This window comes from Rutidosis leptorrhynchoides, chromosome 5, assembly GCF_046630445.1.
Source record: "Rutidosis leptorrhynchoides isolate AG116_Rl617_1_P2 chromosome 5, CSIRO_AGI_Rlap_v1, whole genome shotgun sequence".
Classification (NCBI taxonomy): domain Eukaryota; kingdom Viridiplantae; phylum Streptophyta; class Magnoliopsida; order Asterales; family Asteraceae; genus Rutidosis; species Rutidosis leptorrhynchoides.
Window position 1 is genome coordinate 148040142 of NC_092337.1, and position 18536 is coordinate 148058677.

General features: G+C 33.7%; 1 protein-coding gene across 1 annotated transcript; it reads right to left on the bottom strand.

Moving 5' to 3' along the window:
• Positions 1 to 7527: 7527 nt before the first annotated feature.
• LOC139849091 (uncharacterized mitochondrial protein AtMg00820-like) lies at positions 7528 to 7941 on the bottom strand. Its single transcript, XM_071838764.1, has one exon. It carries the CDS (start codon positions 7939 to 7941, stop codon positions 7528 to 7530), a length of 414 nt encoding a protein of 137 aa, XP_071694865.1.
• Between the last annotated feature and the right edge of the window lie 10595 nt (positions 7942 to 18536).

Genomic DNA, 18536 nt, shown 5'->3' on the forward strand with positions numbered 1-18536 from the left:
TGCACCTGAAAAACTCTCGGAAACTGAGAAAACGTTTAACACTTAGCTGTGCTAATTCCTTAGTGTTATTATTATCCAAAATAACATTTCCATTCTTTTCAAATTAGCCAATTTTGTCACAGCTTCAGCAAGTTAACTTTGCCTTTTCGATCGAAACAACCTTATTATAATCTTAATATATATGCGTGCTCTTTTATTTTTACCGGGGAACCTTTTATATTCCATCATACTACCATCAGCGTTTAATCATCTAAAAACACAATTCACTTGAAACCACCTCAGATTGATAACCAACAATTCCATTATGGTAGCATTACATACAGAGGAAATAACAAAATTGTAGATGGTCTAAACGGCCAAAAGTTTGATAAAAAGGAATAGAAGGTTGGAAACATTCAATAGAAAATTTAGTACCGAAAAGCGGATTATGCGAAACTATGAAGGAAGCCGTGGACAAATCACAAAGAATAGGTTTGACTTCAAAGAATTCAAATAATTCAATGCCTGCTGAAGTGTTTAGCGAATATCTTGCTCCTTACTCTAAACCCTTGCGAACAATAGTCTCCATCATCCTCTGATCTTAGATATTCAAAGATATTATTGTATTTTTCATTATAAATATCCTCGATATTTCTGAATATATTTTCATAACTAATCTTATCTGGAATCATTTATCTCTTTGAGCTATCAGTGTTACATCATATGAGAAACTATTAGTTTCTATATTTTGCGAACCTTCGAATTTAAAATATGAATGATTTTGAAGTAGTGTTGGGAACTGATGCATGAGTTAGTATAATATAATGACACTTGGCCAACGTTATTATATTACAGTAAATCATGCTGAGTTTCTAATGGAACTTGATGATTCACAGATCATACCCTCATCATGTGCCATGTTACACGACTCTTTCATTCTACTTAATTTCTAAGTATATCACGGAATTATTTCCTTGATAATTCTGTTCTTCTGTAATTCCAACAGTTTGCTAATAAATCGTCCTATTACATTTCTTTCTGGTTAGAAGATTTCCTTAAATTCTTTGAATTCCGTGAATTCACCATGACTACGTCAAAAGTTCAAACGAAACTTTTCACTCTTTTGTGATAGCTTCACTCGTACGCTTCACCTGATCGAATCGTTTTATCTATATTAATCAATAATGATAAAACTCTATTTATCAACTCATATTTGTCATAAAAACATTTTTATTGTTATCCATGATGACCTCGATCAAATTTCGGGGACAAAATTTCTTTAATGAGTAGGTACTGTCACGACCCGGAAAATTTCGACTAATTTTGAACCAAACTCTCGATACGATAGTGTATTTTCAACACGATAAGCAAAGTCTGTTAGGTTGGATGTCAAAAATTTTGAACTATTTCATACATTCAGTTAACTTTCGATCAGTTTCAACGATTCACGAACCATTATTTGTTAATAAATGTGTATATATATAAATATATAAATACAAGTATATATAATAACTTAAAATAATAATATACGATATAATTTCTATGTTAAAACGTAGGTAAGAAGAAAACAAGAAGTGGCAGCTAACATAATTTTTATTAATTTATGTTTACACGTTTTAATAATAAGAGCATATAATATTATACTGATTGAACACAAACGGAACCCACATGTTCCATTTCTTTACCCGTGACTTGAATAAATTGAAGAGATTACTATGCGGTTTTTGTTTTCTTTCTTCACAAAAGAATCTCATATTATAATTATATATGCATTACACTTGCAAATCGTTCACACGTATTAATCAACTGTAGATGATTTTAATTAGGAATACTGTGCATGCATTATTGTTATTAGATGTGCTTTTTGTTTTGTTCACCAGAGGAGATTCCATATTACATAACCATATACATACTTTATATATATACCACTGCATAGAGATATATATCGATATCCATCAATCACCTTATACATTCCTAATTACTTCTTCTTCTTCATGACTATAAACCACCAATACTTGCTGCTAATATTTATTGCTCGATTACCTCAAACCACAATACACGGTCACCATCGAACTCATGTTAAATATTGCAACTACTGCGACTGCTTTCATGTTTCTGTCCAGTCAAGGAATACCACCAACGGGTCACCACACCCCATCATCAAACCACCATTATCATCATTATTATTTTCTTTTGTTTTCGATTTTGTGAACCATCAATCATTCCCACCAACCTCACACTCATCTTTAATCTTCGAACAAGAACATCAACACCAACACATCATTAAACCATTTGTTGTTTGCTACTTCTTCTTCCTCTATGGACACAACCATCATCAATTTTTCTGCCTTCTAAATAACAAGACCATAAACATCACTAAAATCCCACCATGATTCATTGATTACTTTCGGTCCATCAAACCCATTTTTACTTCTATCCAATTCCATTGAAAAACCACCTCAACCCACATGTTCACTGTTTTACTGTCGACAACCATGGCTACCATCAAACTCTCATCATCACGACAGCCCAACTGCAGTTGTTCATGTTTCTTCTATTTTCATTATTTCTGATTCGGACAAACACCATCATCATAACAAACCATTAACCACCTAAACCCACTTCACCACCGTTGAACCGCCACCTTGTAACCAAAAGCTATCGAAAACCCATCAACACTAAACCACCTTTTGAACAATCATTAACTAGACCACCATGATTAAACCCACAAAAACTGACTGCAATATTTTTACTTCTGACTTCTGTTTCGATTACAACCTAAAAACAGTCACCATCGAACCCTATTTAAACCTGTTTGGGGTTGCTGCCGTATTTTATTTACACCACCACCACAAACTACAACTTACAATGAAAAACAAATTTTCCTGTTTCCTTTAAAACGTGAATGAAGGGAATTAAAGAATGATGATAAGGTGAGGAGCTGTAAAGGCGATTATACTTGTAAAGTATTAGCAATTGTGCCAGTAACCTGTCTAATATAATTATGATAATGGTTAATGGATAATTAAGCGATGATGATGAAATCTTGATGAGAGTATGCGTATTTTTTTCTTATTTTCGTTAATGACACCTGTCTGCTATTTTCTGTTCTACTTCACTTCAATAATCGAACCCAAAACAACCTATTAGTCGGTTTCTAGTAAACCCTCGATATCTCACTAATTGTGATATTGGATCGTGATTTTGGGCCAAATGATTTTCTTGGACACAACAAAGTTGGGCCGCGTTTTATTTTTATTTTGGGCTGCTGCACCAGTTTCCTGTTTCCTTGTTACTGAAGTCCACGTCCCACTTGTTGGGCCTAGCTAGTAATCGAGGCCCATACCTTATCCTAGCCATGAACACTAGGACTAACGAGTTCATATGTAGGTTTATAGATGAATTTGAGATAACGATTATATTTAGGTATTAAGGATGAAGGTGACAATAAGGATGATGATAATACTATGATAGTAGGATTAGAATGATAAAGATATGATAATATCATGATAGTGAAGATGATACGGTTTAATGATGATGAGAACGAGATAATGATAATTATCAGTGACGTTATGATATAGATAATGTTAAATGATAACGAAGAGGTTGGTGATTAAGATGATTAGGGATTATTTTCGGGTTAGCGGTTTGTCGCGGGTTCAAACCCGGACTTGGGCATTTTTTTAAGGGATACTCCTTTGAGGTAGTTATTTAATTATCTAGTATTATTATTATTATTATTATTATTATTATTATTATTATTATTATTATTATTATTATTATTATTATTATTATTATTATTATTATTATTATTGAAATGATTTTTATATATAAACATTATTATTTTTAGTATTATCATTATTAAGTTACATTATTATTAAAAACTATCATTATTATTATCATTACTATTTTAATTATCATTATTATTTTAATTATCATTTTAATTATTAATTTTATAACAAATAAATATTATACTTATATTACATATAATTATATACTAAACATATTAACATTATTTTTATAAATATTACAAATAAAAATTATTGGTAAAATACTAATATACATATTAAGATATCTACATGTATAAATATTAATCATTTTAAATATATACAAATTAAATACATATAACACATAAACTAAGATATAATATATATAAATTTGTTCGATTACAAATATATGTGTTAATATACATTAATGATATAGGTTCGTGAATTCAAGGTCAACCCTACACTTGTTAAATGACGTCATATGTATTTTACTACAAAATACAGTATGGTGAGTTTCATTACTCCCTTTTTATATATATTTTTGGGCTGAGAATACATGCGATGTTTTATAAATGTTTTACGAAATAGGCACAAGTACTAAAACTAATTCTATGTGGGTTTAAACCAGAAATATACTCTTAGCTTGGTAACATTAAACTACTTGTCTATGTACGGTAGGCGCGAATCCTAAAGATAGATCTATTGGGCCTGACAAACCCCATCCTGACTATGGGATGCTTTAGTACTTCGAGGTTATTTTAAACATACCTGATCTGGTGTACTTCAGAGGGTAAAACATGAACGTTAAGGCTTGTTACCGGGTGCCTACAACTTATAGAATACTTTTATACACTTGCGAGTGTACATGTTTTTATAAACGGAAATCTTGTGGTCTATTAATATATTGGAATGATTATTATGATAAACCTATGAACTCACCAACCTTTTGGTTGACACTTTTAAGCATGTTTATTCTCAGGTATGAAAGAAACCTTCCGCTGTGCATTTGCTCATTTTAAAGACATTACTTGGAGTCCTTCATGGCATATTTAGGTCAGTACCTCACAATGGACCAGATGTTGATGACTTCGTCCAGGTGGATAAGGACGGGTTTTGACAATTATTAAATATAAACCCTACTTAATTAATTAATAATAATAATAATAAACCCTACGTAATTAATGGTTTAAGGATTCTGACCTGTCAGACAGCCCCATGTGACCGCATGGATATAAGGCTGATGGGTCATGCGATCGCATGGCCTGTCAGTCCAGTATTTTTTTTTTTTTTTTAGATTTTATATTGTTTTTCTAAAAATAATGTACAAATATATTTATACAAATATATATTAAAAATATAGCGTTTCGCCGAGTCCCCGGTAGCGGCGCCAAAAGCTTGATGTTAAAGCGAAGGGGTACGAAATACTATTATTTTTATTACGAAATACGTTACAAATTACACAAGTTTTATATATTTATTTACAGATGGGATATACCTAAACCTTGCTACAACACTATAGGCAGTGTACCTAATCGTAGAGTAGTATAGTTTTTAGTAAGTCCGGTTCGTTCCACGGGGAGATGACTTATTTTACACTATATTTTTAAACAATTATATTTGGACAAAATATATTATACATAGTAATAATATATAAAAGGGGGTTTACCGTTTAATAACCAGTTTGTCGATTTTATATCTTAAGTCACAATTAAAACCTAATGCAAAATATAAATAACGATAATTAAAGGTACGATGAAATATAAAATAAAATAATTATGCTTATTTAAACTTCCATAACCATGATGTTTGAGGTTTTGAATATAATTTATTACCCTGGGTTAATTGTCCTTTGTCCTGGATTTATTTGAGACCTATCTGGTTTTTGGCCATAATAGTTCATCGGTCATAATTATAAAATGCTTGGCAAATTTAACCTTATACCCGAAGTCAAATATTCCAACTAATTGGGGATTCGAACTGTAACAAGGTCTTAAAACTTTGTTTAACGATTACACCAGGTTATCGACTGCGTGTAATCCAAGGTTTTAATACTTTGTTAACAATTACACTAATTACCCTTGTATGTTATACACCCCTGTTTCAATGAGTCTATTGACTATTAAACCATCCCCATATCCGGTCAAATGAATAATTATTGGTATTTATAGATATCCCGTCTACCGTACCCAGTCAAGCGTATGTGGTTAAATATAAATACGTCAAATTATAAGTCTTTATATTAATTTAAATAGGTACCATTTAGTTAATATAAAGCCCATTAATAGCCCATAGCCTAATTTCCACAAGTGTCGGTCTTTTGTCCAAACCCCAATTATGGTACAAATCCCAATTACCCAATCTTAGTATTTAGCCCAACATCACGATTACTTCGGCTCAAATAAGCATAATAACAACTTAGTTACAAGACATTAATTTAAAAAGGAGAACATAACTTACATTGATTATTTATCGCGTAGCTTTACACGGACAGAATTTTGACTTTAGAACCCGTAAATTAACCGTTACATAACCCAAACTAACTAATATAAAACTACCCTATACTATATATATATATATATATATATATATATATATATATATATATATATATATATATATATATATATATATATATATATATTACAGAGGGAGAGATTGAAAGAGTATATAATTCGTTCGACAAAACTGCCTTTTTATAGCAATGTGGCCAGCTACAGGCCTCCATGCGATCGCATGGAAATTGGTCATGATGGCCATGCGATCGCATGGCCAAGGAATCCAGCTCATATCATTTTGTTTTCTAGCTTGTCGACGTTATTTTTAAATATATATAATATATAAATAATTTATATAATTATTTAAATATTATATTATATTCTTGTGCATAGTTGACTCATAATTTTCGCTCCGTTGCGTCGCGCGTTGATAGTTGGCTCAGGCCCCGGTTCCGGATTTTCGAACGTCCTTTCGTACTATTTAATATCTTGTACTTTGCATTTCGCAATTTGTAATTTGCACAAAAAATTATTTTCCTTAACTCCCAAAATCCGCGCAAGTCTTTAACTCACTTTTAGTGGCACTTTTGAGTGCACTATAGCTTTAGTGGCACTTTTCAGGCTTTAGTGGCACTTTTTCTTCAATTTCTTTAATCTTCGTGCTTCGACTTCGCATTTATTTATTTAAACTATTACAACTAAAAATAAGAAAATTACAATTAAAAACTCTACATATTGGAATGATATTGCTACTAAATATATGTTCGTTTGGAGCAATATCAGTAATGTTTTCCAAAAAATCATCACCTTTTGATGCTTCAGAAGCTAAAACTGAATTAACTTCCAAAGGTGTATCAATAGGCTTGCAAGCAGACATACCAAACTCATCCAACAAATCCAAACAATATTTTCTTTGTGACATGCACAAACCTTCATTTCCTTTTATAATTTCAATACCCAAGAAATATTTAAGTAACACCAAATCCTTAATCATGAACTTAGAATTCAAGAACCTTTTAACATTATCAACTTCAGAATTATTATTACCAGTAATAATAATATCATCCACATAGACAAGCAAAGCAACAAACATATCATCTTTAGACAAAATATACAAAGAATAATCATTACCACTTTGAACAAAACCATACTCAAGTAAAGCAGAGGTAAGTTTAGCATTCCACATTCTTGGTGCTTGTTTAAGTCCATATAAAGATTTAGTTAGTTTACATACTTTAGACTTATTATTATCACCAAAACCTTTTGGTAATTCCATATAAACTTCCTCATACAGATTCACCATATAAGAAAGCATTATTAATATCAAGTTGAAACAAATCCCAATCATATTGAATAGCAAGATTTAACAAACATCTAATAGTAACCATTTTAACCACAGGAGAGAAGGTCTCATCATAATAAAGACCTTCTCTTTGACTAAACCTTTTAGCCACAAGTCTAGCCTTGTACCTTTCAATTTCACCACTAGATTTATATTTAATCCTATAAATCCATTTGCAGCCAATAGCTTTTCTTCCTACAGGAAGATCAGAAACAACCCAAGTATTGTTTCTGTGTAAAGCTTCAATTTTATTGTTCATAGCCTCAATCCACTTTGGATCTTTACAGGCTTCCTCATAAGATTGAGGTTCAACAGATTTATCAAGAGAAGAACTGAAACATTTAATACTATCCACCATGTTTGAGTAATTATAGTAATTACTCATTGGATATCTAACTTTAAAATTCAGATCTTAATCATTTAGTTTAGTAGGAATATTTCTAATCCTACTTGAAATTCTTAAGTTCATCTGGTTGTCACCATCTGTGTTACTTTGATCATTGTTATTTTCAGAATCATAAAAAGTCTTTGTGCCCTCAGGGTTAGTATCAGATTCACTTGAATCAGTGGTATCAATAATCTCAGTCTCCTCCTCTGGAGTATCAATGAGATTTTGATCACTGCCACTGTCTTCTTCAGTAATAACTCCCCCTTCATCATTGGGACTTTGAGAAGTGTTTGGTTTAGATGACCCAGACTCAAAAAAGTTTATATGATCATTATCACTAGAAATATCAATAGCTTTGGACTTAAGTTTAAAAGGAAAAAACTGTTTCATAAAATTTGACATCTCTAGAAAACATGATAGAATTTGACTCAAGACTTAGTAATTTATAACCTTTTTTGACATTTGAATAACCTAATAAAACACACTTTTTAGACTTACTACTAAACTTATCATTATTATTAAGAATACTAGCAAAACACAGACATCCAAACACTCTCATATGGGAGAGAGTGGGTTTAAACCCATAAATCATTTCAAAAGGAGATCTTCCAAGTAACACAGATGATGGCAGCCTGTTGATAATATAGGTATCAGTTAGCACACAATCAGACCAATAGCACAAAGGTAAATTACTTTGAAACAACAAGGATCTAGCCACATTCAGTAAATGTCTATGCTTTCTCTCAACAATACCATTTTGTTGAGGTGTGTAAGCACAACTAGTCTGATGAACAATGCCATTTTCAACACAGAAATTTTCCTTTTTTTTTGTTGACAAATTCAGTACCATTATCACTTCTAAACATTTTCACATTTACATTGAATTGATTTTTAATTAGTTTAACAAAACTTAGAAGATTATCAAAAACATCACTTTTAGTTTTTAACAAATAAACCCAAACAGCTCTGGAAAAATCATCAACAATAGTCATGAAAAACTTAAAACCAGAATAACTATTAATCATGTAAGGCCCACATACATCTAGGTGAACTAATTCACCAATTTTTGAAGATGTATGATCACTAAAGGGAAAAGGATCCCTTGATTGTTTAGCCTTATGGCAAACATCACAAACATCACTGTCAGAATTAGGATTAATCCCCATATTATTCTTAAGAAGTTTAAGAACTTGAGTAGCAGGATGTCCTAATCTGCAGTGCCACGGAGAAGTAGAAGCATAACACATATTCTTATTATTATAATTAATACCTTTATCACAATCAAAAATATATAAGCCACCTACTTCATTACCAATCCCTACAACCTTCTTTAGATCCAAATCCTGAATAAAACAGTTATTACTAGTGAAACCAATGAACATAGGATAATCCTTTGAAAGCTTATTAACAGATAGTAAGTTAACACAGTATCCAGGAATCACAAGAACATCTTTTAGCACACAATTATTAGTTAAGTGAAGGTTACCAATCTTTGTAATTTTAGCAAGAGTACCATCTGGATGACCTACAGTAATATTTAATTTTGACACATCAAAAACATTGACTAAACCTTCACTTGAACCAGTCATATGTCTAGTTGCTCCAGAATCTATAATCCATTTGTTATTAAAATCATTGTTACTAGAACCATTTTGTTTAAAAAATGTATCAAACTTTGAGTTAAATACAATATTAAAATTGAAAAAAGTACCTGCCATATTGGCATGTACATTTCCTTGGGTAGATTGATCATGCAATAAACTCATAAGCTGTGAAATTTGCTCAGAAGAGAAAGGATGAGAACTGTTATCACTAGTATTCACAGCAGGCACAGAATTATTACTAACAACAGACTTATTATCATTCCTTTTAACCCAACCAGGAGGATAACCAACAATTTCATAAAATCTTTCAATAGTATGACCTAACCTTTTACATTTAGTACACTTAAGATTAGGATTAGGTCCATTACCAATTCTCCTTTTGTTATCAAAAGTCTTGGATACTAAGAAAGCAGAATTTTGATTTTTAACAGAACCAGAACTACTAGCTTGAGAAGAGGTTCTATGAGACTCTTCTCTTGAAATAATACCAAAATCAGTTTTAACACTAGGAAGAGGATCAATTAATAAAATATTACTTCTCACAGAAGAATAAGACTCATCTAAACCCATAAGAACTGCATTAGCTTGATTAAATCATTATGAGTCTTAAATTCTTTATTAGCTTCACAAACACAAGTAGGTAATTTAACAAGAGCATCAAACTGTTTCCATAAAGCATTTAACTTATGATAGTAATCAGATACAGTAGAGTTACCATGTGTTAATGAATTAAGTTTTTAATGCAGATTAAAAGTAACAGAACCATCTATCTTATCATAACTTTCTTTAAGTTCTTCCCAACCAGATTGAGCAGATTGAGCAAATACTTGACCACAATACAATTCATCAGATATAGAATTTAAAATCCATGAAAGAACCACAGAATTGCATATATCCCATTGTAACATAAGCACATTATCAGTTTTACTTTTCTTACAAGAACCATCAACAAAACCAAACTTATTTTTGGTATGTAGGGCTAGAGTCATAGCCCTACTGCAAACATTATAGTTCTCTGTCCCCTTAAGCTTTAAAGAGACAAGAGCAGTAGTACTAGTATCACTAGCATGCAGATAAAGAGGATCACCAAAATCAAGATCACTCACTTGAGTGATCTTGTGTGTATCACCAGAATCAGAATCCTTAGTCATATTAACAAATAATCAAGAAACACAGAAAAATCAACAAAAGCAGAAAATAAATAAGCACTCAACAATAATAAAAAACCACAACCACAGCAAAAATTGCTGGCCAGACACCTGTAAGAAAGAACAACTTACAAATCTCCAGTAGCAATTGGTTACTAACCAAGCACCCTGTAAGGATTAAGAACACACAAATATATAATATAAACAGGTCAGAATCAACCAAGTGCTTGATCAGGTATTCACACGTTTCAAGAACGTAGATCAAGAGTTGGGCACCGGGATTCAGTCAAACAGGGTAAAAAATAAAAACAAGAAGATAAGAACAAGAAAACTCCCCTATCAAGAAGAAATCCTGAAAAGAAGATGAATAACAGCAGCGGAAGACAGAAATCAACTTAGATCGCCTAGAAAGAAGAAAACCCTAATTTGACAAATTAGGGTTTGAAGAAATATCACCGGAAAAATCAACAATAGTTGAGAAAATACACCGAGTATAAAGAATAATCAAAACGGCAGCAAGAGAACACCAATTAACTCAACAGAATCCCAAATAATGAAAACCCTAGAATCAGATCTTCAACCCAAATCTAAATCTTCAACCCACAACGTCTCAGATTTGAACGTAGATGCTCTGATACCATGTACGAAACTATGAACACATACAGAAATCACACCAAATCTTGAAAAACATATGATTAAAACCAAAATTACAGAAGAAGATTCACTAACAAAAATACAGAAAAGAACAGCTCTATGATCAAGCAGACTAAACAATCTCTCATAAGAACACTAAGTATCAAGATGATACTTCTTAAATCAGCCAATTTAGAAACTAGGGTTTTGAGATTAAAACGAGAGAAAAACAACAGATGATGAACAAGGAGCCGTATGTGTGAATGAAGAAAAGAGTCCAGAAACGATGTATAAATATATCCATATATTGCACTTTGGTCCTTGCAGCATGTAAACTTTACAAAATGATCTCTCAAGTCTTCAATATCACCATACAGCAACATAACCTTTAAATCAACAAGAGAATAAAAAACCTACAAAGAAATAAAATAAATATAAGAAAAAATAACAAAACATTTCAGAATAAGATTGAATTTATATGTATAAATTTAATAAAATTTATCCATAATTCATATTCATCATATATCTAATCTAATAGTATATACGTAAACCATAGATTATGTTTTCAATTTCTTTCTTAACAAAACTTGAGAACACGTCATAAAAGATGAATCGTGTTTGTGATAATAAGGAAATAGTTACTTAATTATGGGGATTGATATTTCCATTTCTCTTTTTACTAAATCCACTTAAAATTACTATTGTCCTTAAATAATGTATTATATAATTTTCTTATTCAAATTTAGAAAAGTAATTCTAGAAAGAAGCACTATTTTGTAGTAGTTGAATAAAAAATACAAGTGAAATTATCACTTCCCATTAATTATATGTAATTGGATTTGTTTAGTCAAAGCATAATTTCTTGATTATTAAAAGATATCCTTGTTATGATTCAGTGTTCTCATACAACCACTCCCCTTTTTGTTTCAAGTATATGTCACTCCATTAATCTTTAGTAATGATGATGATGTATCACACTTTAGAGAAAGCTACATATGCAATAAATATCACCTAAACCTATATCATGTCCGCAGTATTGATCATATATTCCAAAGATAGTTTTCATGTTGAAATTGCAAATATTATCATGAAACTCACTAAACAAATTAAAAGAAGTATACTTTGTGCTTTTTGTATGTGTAAGTAAACTACAAGGGTTATAAGATAAGTGCTATACTTGCTAAGGGGTCTATTTTTCAAGAGATATATAATTTTACAAAACAAATTTTTCCTTTCAAAATGACAACTTGTGATCAAGATTCTATTTCTGAAAATGAAGAACTGAATCATTTGAACTTTTTTTTTTTTTTTTTTTTATCAATTTTATCTTGGAAAACAAAACAACCATAAGCAGATAAGCTTGCCTGGTAGTCTTCATAAAACTGCTAGTGTAGACAAAGAAACAACAATATTTGATAAATATCATTTGGTGCACCAAGCTCCTCAGTATCAACTTGTGAAATCTACTATACAACTTGTGATGCTTAGAAGGTTAAATGATTATTTGTTAAATGATAAGGCGAAGTTGAATTTAGACAAAGTAGTTAATTACTCAAATTTGTCCAAACAGAAGCGCTTCGGCATAGGCAATATGGGCAACCGCCTAAGGCCCAAAAATTAGAAAGGCCCAAAATTTTTAATATTTATGTGATAATAAAACAATTGTCGAATAGTTAAGTAAATTAAATAAAATATTGTCGAATAAATATTTGATAATAAAAAAAATTGTTACGACTGTCTTGAAAACTTATTTCGTATTGATGAATATTAGTGTAATCTTTTAATCTGTATTAAAAAAAATTTAACATTTATAAGGACTCATTTTTATTTTCGCCGAGGGTCTTCTAAATTGTTGAGACGACCCTGTGTCCAAAGATAATCTCTGTTTAATATTTCAACAATGTCTAGAACAAAAAACTTATAAAGAGACATTAATAGATAAAATTGGGCAGAAGTAATGAATTTGATAAATGGAAAATGATACAATCCCACATTGACTAGAGAACAAATTAGTTGGTGCCTTATAAGGGTGGGTGTTCCCTCCTCCTTCAAGCTAGCTTTTGGGAGTGAGTTCTACACTTCCCCTTGTAAGGTTGATGCATGCCTAGCGTGGGATAGGCTTGTATCATTGGTGCTCTCGTTGAGAGATCCCATCTTTCAAGATCCCAACACCTCGGAGTGGTGGCCTATGGAGTGGTGGCTTGAACCGGAAGAGAGAGGGCGCTAACCGTGACCAACATAGCCGTGACCAACGAGGCCTCGGAGTGGTGGCTTGGACCGAAAGAAAGAGTGTCAACCGTGACCAACGAGGACGTTGGATCTTTAAAGGGTGGGGTATTGTTACAATCCCACATTGACTAGAGAACAAACTAGTTGGTGCCTTATAAGGGTGGGTGTTCCCTCCTCCTTCAAGCTAGCTTTTGGGAGTGAGTTCTACACTTCCCCTTGTAAGGTTGATGCATGCCTAGCGTGGGATAGGCTTGTATCATATACGGTCTCTTCGAGTCGACCGCTAACTCCAATGATAGAGACCGATTCGAGATGGTCAATCTCCCAAGAAAATAAGATTAAGAAGAGAGACTTTGGCAAACACCAAACTTCATTCATTCATATCCCAAATAATGTGAAAATACATATTTGTACTCGAACAGAAAGCTACAGTTACTACTTCTATTTGCTAAGATAATAAACTACTAATTAATAATAAGCAGTAAAGGAAATGGGTAGTTCATGCCCATGTGCATGAGTAAGTGCATGATGCATTGAGAAGATGAGTAACCAACTAAATTTGCACATTCCCTTCAGTGTACACCAACAACAATGTACTCTTTGACTACTTCAACCGTGGGTACGTGTTCCAACCCACATAAAACCCGTATCAATACCCACCGGTTGAAAATCAACCTTGTCCTCAAGGTTGTAGATATGTTCCACGGTGGTTTTCGAGACGGTCGTATGAACCGGCATCCAATCTCAACCAACAGCTTTTTTTCGAACCACAAAATCATCGGAATCTTCCAAGGTGGTTCAAGTATAGTTTGAAGAACTACAAATTGTGGTGATTTGTAGTTATGACCGGAGTTGACGAGAGTGCTAAATAGGTGACCCATGATGTAGCCCGTAACACATAAGGACCGAAATTGTGACCCAAAACACATAAGTTCCGGTGCAACAATTGTTTCAATTAGTAATTCGGGTGGAGGAATGGCAGACGACTGTTTGGGTGGTATGAGAATGGCAGTTTTAGTGATGGTGGGAATGTGGGGTGTGGTGACAGGAAGAGTAATATGATGGGGCTGTTCGGGTGGGCCGTTGGATTCGGTGAGGGAGGACTCGAGGTGCGCAGTGGTAGTTGTTGTGGTGGTGGTGGTGGTGGTGGTTTGGATTGCTAGCGGTGGAGCGACGGACTCAAGGTGGTGACTAGTGGTAGTGATGGTGGTAGAAAATTGGTTGGCTAACAATTCAAGTCGGGCGTTGGTGACTCGATAAAAATCGTTCAACTTATCCATTTTCTCGTTCATTTGCTCAACGAGGACACTCATCTTCTCAACGAAAGTCATAACTGACTCACGTTGACTCAATGAAAGCACCATTGATACGGTCTCTTCGAGTCGACCGCTAACTCCAATGATAGAGACCGATTCGAGATGGTCAATCTCCTAAGAAAATAAGATTAAGAAGAATGATAGAGACCGATTCGAGATGGTCAATCTCCCAAGAAAATAAGATTAAGAAGAAAGACTTTGGCAAACACCAAACTTCATTCATTCATATCCCAAATAATGTGAAAATACACATTTGTACTCGAACAGAAAGCTACAGTTACTACTTCTATTTGCTAAGATAATAAACTACTAATTAATAATAAGCAGTAAAGGAAATGGGTAGTTCATGCCCATGTGCATGAGTACGTGCATAATGCATTGAGAAGATGAGTAACCAACTAAATTTGCACATTCCCTTCAGTGTACACCAACTACAATGTACTCTTTGACTACTTCAATCGTGGGTACGTGTTCCAACCCACATAAAACCGTATCAGAAAACCTTATATAGAAATGTAACTTGGGAAGTGACAAATTTGTCAATCGTCATAAAACTTATTGAATGTAAATGATGATACAAATTTAAAACAAAAATTCAAATGGTAATATTAAAAAATAGTTAAATACACGTCTATATTGGTCGCTGATCAAACATAGATTAAATTCTAAGGGTTCGGTCTATATTTGTCAACGAAAGAGAGGAGGATTTAAGGATCTTTCGAGTTTAACTATGTGGTCCGGTACATCGTGAATAATCACGATGTGAGATGATGATGTTAAAATACAATGCAAATTTGGAATAATATGGAATTTGTAAATATGTATGGAAAAATATCTAGATATTAATATGTATAAGAAAATATCTAGATATTAATATGTAAAAAAAATATTTAGATATTTATATGTAGAAAAATCTAGATAATATAGATATTTGTAGGTGAGAAATATCTAGATATTTATCCATAGAAATATCTAGTTTCTAGAATGTTCCATGGAGTAGTATAAATATAGGTGGGTGTTTCATTTGTGTAATGTGTGAAAGTTGTGAGAGTGAAATAAGAAGTGAGTTGTGAAGAAGAGAAGAAGAGTGTGAGTTAGAGAAAGTAGAGAAGAGAAAACTTGTAAGTAATATTGTAATTGTAATTTAATATAAGTGTTTTTGTTAAGTTTCCCGATCAAGCCTTAGTTTGTGTTTAAGTTCTTAGTGCACTTTTGCTGTTCTTATTATATGGTCGGCTCTGCCGCCTAAGTAATACATGGTCGGTTATACCGCCTAAAGATATATGGTCGACACTGTCGCCTAAGTACATTGTGCACTAAGGATTTATAAAATTAAAGGCTAATCAACGTCAAAGTGTTAGTGTAGTGAGTCTAGTATAGTCTAGGTCCTCTATAGTGGGTGTGTTGGGCTCGTCGAAGCTTCCAACAATTGGTATCAGAGCGGGTCGTTCGGGACCATTTCTAGTGGAGGAAATCGGTAAACGTTGGACGTTTACATCGACTTGTTTTCACCAAGGCTCTAAGGGAGATTCTGTCGGAGCACAGTTAGGAACTGTGAAAGCTCATCTGTCAGGGACCAAGCTTATTGGACGTTGGACGTCATGATGGCAGATCTTGCAAGTACGAGCAGTGGAATCAAGAGTCTCAATAACCACAACTATGGTTATTGGCGGACTTGCATAGAATCCTACCTACAAGGACAGGATTTATGGGAAATAGTTGCTGGCAGTGACACAACGCCTCCACCGAAAGAAAATGCTGAAGCCTTGAGAAAATGGAACATCAAGGCCGGGAAGGCTTTATTTATATTGAAGACTACAATCGAGGAGGATCTATTGGAGCACATCCGTGACGAGAAAACACCAAAGGCAGCTTGGGAAACTTTTGAAAAATTATTTTCAAAGAAGAATGAAGCACGCCTCCAGCTCTTGGAAAATGAGCTCGCGGGTATCTCACAAGGAAGTCTGTCTATTTCTCAGTATTTCACCAAGGTGAAATCAATTTGCCGTGAGATATCTCAACTTGCTCCTGAAGAGAAAGTGAGTGATGTAAGGATGAAGAGAATTATCATCCACGGCTTAAGGTCCGAGTATAATGGATTTATAGCCGCTGTGAGAGGATGGCCTACTCAACCATCATTAATAGAGCTGGAGAATTTATTGGCTAATCAAGAGGCATTAGCCAAGAAGATGAATGAAGTAACCATAAAAGACGGAGAAGATGCACTCTTCACCAATAAGAAGAAAGCAACATCTCGAAGACAAGAGGCGATGAAAGAAAGTAAGACATATGGGTGGAAGGGTCACCCAAAATCAAAAGGCAACGCTTCAGGGGGAGCTCAACAAGGAAGAAGAGATTATTGCCAACAATACGGGGAAAATGATAAGAGAAAGAATGGTGAATGCTTCAATTGTGGCAAGAAGGGTCATTTTGCTCGAGAATGTAGATTCCCCAGAAGGCGAACTTTCGAAGGAAATGTGGCCGCCGCAAGAGATGAGAAGAAAGAGGTCACATTCGAAGCAACCATTAATGAGAAAACATGGGATGCAGAAGCAGGACTCTCCGTTGAAGCTGACATGGATGATCAAGCTCTTGCAGCAACCTTAAAGTCAAAAATAAACTACAAAGATGATTGGATCATTGATTCTGGGTGCTCAAATCATATGACCAATGATGAGACGAAGCTGCAAGAAATGGAGGATTACAAAGGAAAGAGAGTCGTGTTGACAGCCGACAATTCAAGGTTGTCTATTTCTCACATTGGAAAGACAATAATTCCAAATGAAGGCGACTCTCATAAGCTCCAACTCGAGAAGGTGTATCTTGTCCCTGGCCTAAAGAAGAATTTACTATCAGTACCACAATTGACAGCAGAAGGGAATTATGTGCTCTTTGGACCAAAAGATGTGTCCGTATTCAAGAGAGTGAAGGTTGTTGGCAATCCAATTATGCAAGGAAAAAGAATAGAGTCGGTCTATGTACTATCTGCTGAAACAGCATATGTGGATAAGACTCGAAAGAATGAGACGGCTGATCTGTGGCATGAACATCTTGGGCATGTGGGATACAATAAGTTAAAGGAGATGATTGTGAAACGCATAGTAAATGGGCTTCCTCAAATTGATATCCGAACAGATACAAAATGTACTGGATGTCAATTTGGCAAAGCTCACCAATTGCCATTCAAGGAGTCAGCGCATCAGTCCAAGACACCACTAGAGCTAATACACTCAGATGTCTTCGGCCCAGTGAAACAAACATCACTTGGAGGTATGAAATATATGGTGACATTCATTGATGACTTCTCAAGATATGTGTGGGTTTACTTCATGAAGGAGAAGTCGGAGACTTTTCTGAAGTTTAAAGAGTTCAAGAACAAGGTAGAAAGTGAGCTCAATACTAAGATTCGATGCTTACGCACAGATAATGGAGGAGAATATTTATCAACCGAGTTCAATATCTATCTTGAGAAGCACAAGATCAGAAGGCAATTAACTTGCCCTAATACTCCACAACAGAATGGAGTGACAGAACGTAAGAATCGTCATCTTGCTGAAACCTGTCGAAGTATGCTTCATGGTAAGAATGTACCAGGAAGATTTTGGGCCGAATGTATGAGGACGGCTTCATACGTG